General features: G+C 43.8%; 2 protein-coding genes across 2 annotated transcripts; one reads left to right on the top strand and one right to left on the bottom strand.

Moving 5' to 3' along the window:
* The first annotated feature begins 1,868 nt into the window (after positions 1–1,868).
* Positions 1,869–8,710, top strand: KCTD13 (potassium channel tetramerization domain containing 13). The gene is made up of 7 exons (XM_015810531.1): positions 1,869–1,886; positions 4,198–4,465; positions 5,151–5,320; positions 6,724–6,813; positions 7,048–7,100; positions 7,238–7,433; positions 8,339–8,710. The coding sequence occupies exons 2-7, from the start codon at positions 4,204–4,206 to the stop codon at positions 8,579–8,581; spliced, it is 1,014 nt and encodes a 337-aa protein (XP_015666017.1). The 5' UTR covers positions 1,869–1,886; positions 4,198–4,203; the 3' UTR covers positions 8,582–8,710.
* On the bottom strand, positions 3,513–3,992 carry LOC107282713 (60S ribosomal protein L27a). Its single transcript, XM_029283073.1, has one exon. It carries the CDS (start codon positions 3,970–3,972, stop codon positions 3,526–3,528), a length of 447 nt encoding a protein of 148 aa, XP_029138906.1. The 5' UTR covers positions 3,973–3,992; the 3' UTR covers positions 3,513–3,525.
* Positions 8,711–9,258: the final 548 nt, after the last annotated feature.

Genomic DNA, 9,258 nt, shown 5'->3' with positions numbered 1-9,258 from the left:
GTACTAGGTCAGCTGTTGGGGAAGGAAGAAAGCTTATTATTCCTACTCTGAGGAAGCATTTTCTTGTTTGCTGCAGAAACAGTGTTAGCCTTTGACCCAATCCAGTAACATTTATGTAAATGTTCCTCCTGCATATTGCTCATCTATGAAATCAGGAACAAGGAAACATTTTTCTGTTCAGGCTATATATTTTTTACTTATAACCTACTGAGAATGCAACCTAAAGGGGTAGAGGAGGACATGTGGGGTTTTTTTTTTCTGTCACCCCATTTCTCCTGCATCCTATATCTTGTTTCCTAAAACAGAGGTCCCCAACCTTTTGGGCACCAGGGACCGGTTCCGTGGAGAGGTTTTTCACTGACCGGAGAGTATGTGGTTTTATGTGCTGCCTGCATCTTGCAAATGCGGCTTTTCTTGTTTGTGTGGACTGGTTGCTGGCATGCCATGGCCTGGTACTGGTCCATGGACCGGGGATTGGGGATTGGGGACCCGTTCTAAAAGATTTGTTCTATAATCCCCCAAAACATCCGTCTTTAGAGCAGGAGCGTCCAATCAGTGGGCAACATGCAGCCCTAGTTAGTTAGTAATGCGGTTCCACAAGATTGTAAACTTTTAACATTATTTATACACATACCTATATACACTATATACATTAACTTTATTTTGTATGTGGCCCAAAACAATGCCTCTTCACTCAGTGTGGCCCATGCAAGCCAAAAGGCTGGGTGGGCATGCCTTTTTAGAGGAAAATGGATTACTTTAATCACTTTCCAGCATCATGCCCTGCTGTTTCTAATTGACAAGCAAAGTCAATGGGGGAAGTCAGATTCACTTAACAATTGCAGTGATTCACTTAACAACCACCTTACTTAGCAATGGAAACTTCTCAATTGTGATCATATGTCGAGGGCTCCCTGTGCCATATTATATACAATCACAAGTCTTGTGACATCTTAAAAAGGATATACAAATGTCATAATACTTCACACATGTAGCAGGCTGTAAATCAACAGAAATAACATCTTTAAGATGCCACAATATTTTTTTATGTAGCACAAAAATAATACAGGAGGCCTGGGAACGGTTTCCAAGAGTATTCTCTTGAGCTCAAGTTTTACAGCAAACTCTTGCCTTCAGCCTAAATAATTGGTTTCACAATATTTGTATTAACTAATATACTCGTAATCTGGATCACACAAAATACAGATGTGTAGGCATCCCAAAATGTAATGACTTCCACAGATTAAATTAAATCTGGGAGGGGGGGTCATTAAATTCGTCCTGCGTGGCCCCACCCATAATTTACCAAAGTCAGAAGGAAAAACCAAAAATTACGTGCGCAAGTACAATTACCCAAATGTTGACTTTTCGCGTCACACAACCTATAAAATCAGTCCAGGGTCACATTTAGACCCTCCCCTCCATGTTGCCTAATGAAAGAGACGGTGAAGACACCGCCCGGATGCGCAGAAGGGGGGGGGCGAGAGGTTCCCACCCGCCCCTCCGATAGCGCTAATACCACGCGCGACTCATAGCTGCCGCATGCGCATGCGCTCCCCAGCAACCTCGATTGACTTAGTCTTCCATCACTCCGTTTCTTTTGACCCTTCACTGCGGACGCGATTTCACTTTCTGCGCAGGCGCAGCAGGGTGAAGGAAAGAAAGTCAATCCGCCTCTGTCTCGTTTAAGCAGGCGGTACCCGGATGTATAGAGTAACTGTTCCACGGGGGGGGGCGCGCGACGGGGCGTTTGTGAGCATGCGCACTGCCGCCCTCCGTTCCTCTTTCTCTTGTGTTGAGGCATCCTGCGGAGCTGCTGCCCCGGAGTCCAGGCGGGGCTGAAGGGGAGGGGCCTGGCTTGAGCCCACCCTGCTGCCCTGGGGGAGGTGAGTGGATCAGGTGGTAAATGGGCGAGGTCGGAGTGCGGCAGGAAAAGGATGCCGGATCTGGGCTGCAGAAACCAGAACTACCACTAGATGGCAGCAAAGGAGCATAAAGAATCTCAATCGTTTGCTGCCATCTAGCGATAGCCCGGGAATTGCACTCAAGATTTGTCGCCCTGAGTGTAAAGGAAGCCCCCATAGGAGAAGCAAGCTGTTGGGTGCAGGGGAAAAGGGTTGGCGAAAGGGAGATCCTGGAACTCAGAGGACTTAAATAGGGTTAGACTTAGAAAATGGACTTGTTCATAGCCGATGCTGTCATTTTATTTCCGTTATATATTAATATTCTGCTTTTCTCACAGTCTTGGCACACCCCAAGATCCCAGAGCAGTTACTCAAGAAAGTCAATAATAGTAATAATAAATAATGCAAGAGTGAATAAAGACAGCCTGCCTGGTGGTTGGGCGGGCATGAAAATGAATACAGTAACATCTAGAGAGCACAAGGGCTAGGCTGGGGCAAGCAGGGTGGAGCCAGCCAGTACAAGGAAATGATCCCGCTGGGCAGGGATGTTTGTTGGGGCAAAGAGCAGTTAGCGCAAAGTTGAAGGCAAACCCATTGTTTCCCATTAGCAGTGCCAGGTGTGTGGAGTGTCACGCAGAAGGCAGAAGGTAGGTTGGGATGTGCTAGATCTCTAGGTAGACCCCATCTTCTAATATCTCTCCCCCCTCCCCCCAGATTGGTGCTCTCTGGACCAACTCCTGTAATGTCTGACAACCACTGTAGCTGGATGGATTGCGGCCATTCAGTGCCAGCATCTCTGGAGGGCAAGAGCTTTGGGTGGGAAGGTGGCTCAATCACTCTTGAAACCTACAGACAGTTCCTTTCAGTTAGGTTCCTGGGGGAGGGGGGGGAGCGCCAGGGGACGGAGAGCGAGAATGGGATTTGTGTGTGAAAAGGTTGGTGGGGTAGGTTCTGGTACTGATCGCTAGTTCCTTGTTTGAGTTTATGTCTGATCTAATACGTTTCTGCTATGCCTCGAGTTTAGATATGGTGACTAAACATCACTTGGTTGGTTTTTACCCAATGTCAAACAAACAAGCCACTATATGGCTTAGTATGATGTGTCACCTCAATCATTCTGTTTGTGAACTCTTAGCAAAAGGGATTACAGGTAGTCCTTGACTTAAAACAGTTCATTTAGTGACCATTCAAAGTTACAACATCACTGAAAAAGTGACTTTTCCCACGACCATTACAGCATCCCCCGTGGTCATGTGATCAGAATTCAAATGCTTGGCAACTGACTCATACTTATGACCATTGCCATGTCCCAGGTCATGTGATCACCTTTTGAAACCTTCTCACAAGCAAAGTCAAAGGGGAATCCAGATTCACTTAACAACTGTGGCAAGACAGGTCATAAAAGTGGGCAAAATTCACTTAACAAATGTCTCACTTAGCAACAGAAATTTTGGGCTCAATTGTGGTCATACGTTGAGGACTGCCTGTACTTCCTATTTGGTTCCAGTTAGTAAAGTATAAAGCAGATCCTGTAAGCTTGAATGGTATCCATTACTGGTCCCTGTCTTATGGAAATACTTTATTCATGCCTGTGATTTAGTATGCATACATATATAAACATTTATGCCACTAGGACACAGGCTCCTCCAACTTCCTTTATTTTCTCTTCTGCTCTTCGGCTGAAGAATTTTGCTTTCACAATGACAGGCTGCTTGGGCAGCTTTCCTTTGCCCAGGACTTTGTAATACCCAGAGCGTACAACATCAATAACTGGAGCTAGTCCTGCTGGGTTTTTAGCATAATTCAACCTTGTCTGCTCACTAACAAACGTCCAGAGCTTATCCAGATTCACTGTCGGGCAGAAGTGCTGGTTCTTTTTCAAGTGGTAATGTCTCATACCAACCTTTCCAAAATAACCAGGGTGGTATTTGTCAAAGTTAATCCTATGGTGGTGCATACCACCAGCATTTCCACGGCCTCCAGGATGTTTCCTGTGTTTACCAATACGTCCATGGCCATGACTGACATGCCCCCTTAGTTTCCTTGTCTTCCTCAGTCTGGAAGGCATCTTGCTCGATCGGCGACAAAAAGCCCGTCTTATGGAATGAACCCAGTTTTTTCTTGCAGAGGACTCATATAAAGGGGGGAGGTGATAATGGCAGAGCTGCAGGGAGACATTTAGCCAAATAACATTGGAAATAAATTTGCCGGGAGGATTTCCAAGGCTGCATCTTGTTTCTTCTTTAAAAACAAACTAAAAACAAAAGCGAACTGTCTTCTCTCTTTTCTGTAGGTGGCTATGTCAGCTGAGGCCACGACAGATCCATCCCCACCCCTGGAGAGTTGTGCTCCGCTGGTCCCAACCCAGCACCGACGGGATGGCAGGGGTGGGGTAACCGAGATGACTTTGGACTTCAAGCCCCTGAATCCCAGCAGCAAGTACGTCAAGCTGAATGTGGGAGGATCTCTGCATTACACCACCGTGCAGACCCTGACCAAGCAAGATACGATGCTCAAGGCCATGTTCAGTGGCCGAATGGAAGTCCTCACAGATAGTGAAGGTATGAGCCTCAGCTTGCCCCATCTCTCCCACAGCTGGGAATTGGATTTTCTACATGATGGGGATTGCATTGGGGATTCATCCAGCGTGGTTCCCAGGGAGCCCTTGGACAATTTCAGGGTGACTTATTTTAGAGCAGGCTTTTCTAACCTTAGCAGCTTTTAAGAGGTGTGGACTTCAACTCCCAGAATTCCCCATCCAGCCATGCTTGATATTTCCTGGAGATATCCCATCCAAGGCCAGACAAGGTCAACTGAATACTGCCACTTGCCAAGGCATAACATCCAAAGTAGATTCATAAAAAAAGATTCTATTAGGTCTAGGTTTGTTACATTTTCTTTTTTGAGATAAAGTACATTGTAAGCCTAGAATTAATTTAAACAAGAACTTATTCTTCTACCATCAACACAATGTTGATGTATCAATGCAAATAATAACTGTATCTTCTCCTCTAAGCCATTTTAGAATGGGGAGGTTGCCTATGTAGATCCTTCAGTCTACCGAAGGGTTTTTCAGCCTTGACAACTTTGAAGACCTGTGGACTTCAGTGCCTAGAATTCCCCAGCCTGCATGGCTGGCAGTTGAATTCTGGGAGTTGAAGTCCATATATTTTAAAGTTGCCAAGATTGGGAAATCCTGGTCTACATCATCTTTAACTCAGGGACTAAAATTAACTGCTTTTCCAGGTTGGATCTTGATTGACCGAAGTGGCCGCCATTTTGGAACTATTCTGAATTATTTGCGAGACGGTTCAGTATCTCTTCCAGAGTCCCAGCGGGAGCTGGAGGAAGTGTTGTGTGAAGCCCGGTACTATCTGATCCAAGGTTTGGTTGAGGACTGCCAGCTTGCACTACAGGTGAGGGTGGCTGGGCTGAGAAATTAGAAGGCCCAATGACTTCCTTGACTTCTACTCCTTAGAAGAGATGACAAGAGAGGAAAGCAGGATCTGTCCTGTCCACTTAGAAGGACCAATGGTTCCTCTGTTTTACCAGAACATGCTTTCACCTGGGTCCTATCCTCAATAGTGTTTTACGATGTCTTCTAGCATCATCCAGCCATCTCATTTGCAAGTATACGGAGGGTGATGCGGTGGTTCCGTTGTTGGACTACAAGTTGGAGACCCAACTTCTAGTCCATCCTCAGTCCTAGAAGCTCACTGGTAACTTTGAGCCAGTCTTCTCTCAGCCCGAGAACTGGGCCGCTATAGTGAGGAAGGTGCTAGCTAAGTGATTCCCCCTTTAGTCATGGAAGCAGCTTGATTGACTTTGAGTTAATACTATTGTCTCAACCTTACCTACTTCATAAAATTGTGGTTGAAATGTAAAAAGGGTAAAGGGGGACATTTTAAGAGTTATGTAAAGGTGTAGAAATTGATTCTTTAATCATCCTTTCCCTTCCATATTCTTTTCTGTTTTGGTTAAATTGCATCACCAAGAAAAAAAAAGAAATAATTGCCCAGCTATTACATGAAAAGCATGGATACATACATTCATATTACATATTTTCTCCCATTTTTGTATATGTTTATATTGAGTATCTATGAAGGAGAACTGACCATATTAAAAAAGCATATGATTTTCAAGTGTTACTTGCAGTTCCCTTTTAAAATTTCTGTTAGACTCTGTGCCAGGTGGGTCCAGCCCATAAGCCACGTGCAGCCCCGGACAGCTAGTAATGCAGCCCAACAAAATCATAAACATTTAAGATTATGTCCATTTATATACATTAAATATGTTATATATTTTATACGTGACCCAAGGCAATTCCTCTTCACTTAATGCAGATCAGGCAAGCCAAAAGGTTTCACACGCCTGCTCTATGCCTTTAATTTTAATTCTAAATCTTCCTTGAGCATATACTGACTTGGTTTACATCAGTGTTTTTCAAATTTGGCAACTGTAGGATGTATGGACCTCAGCTTCCAGAAATCCCCAGACTGAATGTTAGCTGAATTCTGGGAAATGAAGTCCAGTCATCTTAAAGTTGCCAGGTTTGAAAAAAACACTGGTTTACACATTACTCTGCACTGTGGTACAATATCTTTAATTGAGCCTTAGCTCTTGTGCAAACACAGTGGTTATGTTTCCTAAACCATGGTTTATGGCTTAACAGCTTTTGTGGACCCAGTCAATTATAGTTTATTCAACAAATCATGATTTCACAAATCATGTTTTAGCATGATGTATGACTCTGTTTTAATAAATCTGTAAACAATGAATAGAAAGTCTAGAAAAATATTTCTCTTTCTCTCCTTCCTAGCAAAAAAGCGAAGCCTATGACCCTCTCTGCCATATCCCCATGGTGACATCTCCCAAGGAAGAGCAGCAGATCATCTCAAGATGTTCAAAGGTAAGGAGGCCGAGAAGTCACACAGGTTTTACTTCAGGAAATCATAGAGATCAGGGAAACTTAAGTGTCTTGGATGTATGTCCTCATATATCAAGGTATCAAGGCAAGTGAGAGTTCTTGTAAATGCAGTCTCTCCATCCCCATTATGAGGGAAGGTCTAGTTTGCTTTGCTGTCTCTCTGAACAAGAGGGGTGGTGGTCTTCAATTCATTTATATCTTTCGCCTTCCTTTTAGCCTGTGGTGAAGTTACTGCACAACAGAAGTAATAACAAATATTCCTATACCAGGTAAGCTATGGCCCTGTTGTCAGAATAGGATGACCTTGGGATTTGTGCTATCTCCCAGGTCATCCACTAGTCCCATTTCTTTAGTAGTTTCCACACCACTATTTTCTTCTTTCTCCCTCACCCCCGACCCCCCAAAGTAACTCTGATGACAACTTACTGAAGAATATTGAACTGTTTGACAAACTAGCTCTGAGGTTCAATGGACGGGTGCTTTTCATCAAGGACGTTCTTGGGGATGAGATCTGCTGTTGGTCATTTTATGGGCAGGGCCGCAAGATTGCGGAGGTTTGCTGTACTTCCATCGTCTATGCCACCGAAAAGAAGCAGACCAAGGTAAGGTGTGGCTAGTCCTCAGGACTCCAAACACAAAGCTTTGATTTTCTAATACAGGTAGTCCTTAACTTGCGACTGGTCGTTTGGTGACCAGAGTTACAGGAGCCCCCCCCCAAGGTACTTATGACCCATATTCAAAGTTTTATCAGCTGCTCTCTCCCCCCACCCAGTCATAAGAAGGTTGCATTTTAGACACTCAGCAATAGGTCCCCATTTATGGCCCTTTGCAGCATTCTGTGGTCACATGACCACAATTTACATCTTTTGCCCAAAAAATGGTGTTTACTTCCAGTGCCCACTGCGGATAATGGGTTTGCTTAACAACTTTGGTGATTCATTGAACAACCACTATAGAAAAAAAAACTCATAAAACTGAGTCAGTCATCGGATGACACGCCTAATCAGCATGACTTACAACTGTAATTCCAGCTCAATTAGAGTTGTAAGTTGAGGACTACCTGTATGTTTTGGTATCTTCATATGGAAATGTAAGCTATGATCTTAAAGAAAATACTATATATTTTCCTTTCCTAAATCCAATTAAACATGTAAGACAGACATGTCAAACTCGCAACGTCACATGACGTCGCGCAACGTATCGGAGCTTTTTTGCCATTGCCGGCAATGGGGTGGGCGCGGCTCCGGTATGATGAAACCGGCCCACGGGCCGGCAGTTTAACAAATACCCCTGATGTAAGAAGACTAAACTAGAAGTCTGTCTAGTCTAGAATTCTGTTCTTGCAATAGCTAACAAGATGCTTAAACTCACAGGAAGGATACAAGGTGGTAGTTAGTTTGTGTTCTTCAGCCACTGGTATAGAGGTTAATTGCATTGCTTCCAGTATGAACAGGGATCCCATAGTGACACTTAGACTTGCTTCCTCCTGCTTTCCCTGGGTGTACAGGTCGAGTTTCCCGAAGCCCGGATCTTTGAAGAAACGCTGAACATCCTGATCTATGAGACACCACGGGTGCCAGACAAGGCCCTCCTGGAGGCCACTGGGGGAGTTGCGGGTGGAGGCGGAGGCCCCCTCCGTGCTGGTGATGATGAAGATGGGCGGGAGCACCGCGTCCGGCGTATTCATGTCCGCAGACACATTATGCATGATGAACGTCCTCATGGCCACCAGGCTGTTTTCAAAGACTGATCCAGCCTTGTTTCCAGGGTCCTCATCACTCCAATTCTTCCGTGCCAAAGGAGGATCTTTTTTCCTTTGATATTTCATCCAAGAGATCCTCTATGGTGTTTGTGTCCTTTCTGTTTGGGATCTTTTTTTAAAAAAAAATAAATCCTATTTATAACTAATTTGAGCACATCTCCCCCTTCCCACCTACTATTGTGACAATAAAAGATCTGGGTCTGCCCTGTAATTTATTGGAATGTTTTAATTATTGATTCAAGTCTTAATATCTGGCCTTTTCTCCCCAGCCAGCCCAATCAGTCTGTCTTATAACCTTCACATTATACACAAATTAAGACTGTGATCCTCTCTTTACAACTTCTTTAATCTGATTGCTTTCCTTTCAGAAGGACTCCCATTTAGCTCTATTCTAACCATCTCTAGTCTGATGGCTTTATGGTTCTTTAAAAGTTGCTATAAACTTTATGTCCATAGAACATTTTTAATATCAAAGTAGATATAAAGTCAAATATATGTCAAAATACCTGTTTTAATTTAACTTTGGACTTACACCATTTAATGACTGCCATTTTGGTACCTAGTCAATCTATTTTTCCATTTTTTTCTCAGCTGTCTAATAATGCAGCATGCTTATCTAGATAGTATTATCTAGATGATAATAACATTAACTAATTCTGCAGTCT

The sequence above is a fragment of the Protobothrops mucrosquamatus genome, unplaced genomic scaffold, assembly GCF_001527695.2.
Source record: "Protobothrops mucrosquamatus isolate PMUCROS unplaced genomic scaffold, P.Mucros_1.0 scaffold11, whole genome shotgun sequence".
NCBI lineage: Eukaryota > Metazoa > Chordata > Lepidosauria > Squamata > Viperidae > Protobothrops > Protobothrops mucrosquamatus.
Note: the sequence above shows the minus strand (reverse complement) of the source record. Positions and strands in the feature narration are given on the sequence as shown.

Excerpts from the sequence above, each read along its gene's own strand:
- LOC107282713 (XM_029283073.1), bottom strand. The coding sequence starts at position 3,972 with ATGCCTTCCAGACTGAGGAAGACAAGGAAACTAAGGGGGCATGTCAGT.
- KCTD13 (XM_015810531.1), top strand. The coding sequence starts at position 4,204 with ATGTCAGCTGAGGCCACGACAGATCCATCCCCACCCCTGGAGAGTTGT. Across the intron at positions 5,321-6,723 it reads ACTGCCAGCTTGCACTACAG|CAAAAAAGCGAAGCCTATGA; the intron begins GTGAGGGTGGCT and ends TCTCCTTCCTAG. Across the intron at positions 7,101-7,237 it reads AACAAATATTCCTATACCAG|TAACTCTGATGACAACTTAC; the intron begins GTAAGCTATGGC and ends GACCCCCCAAAG.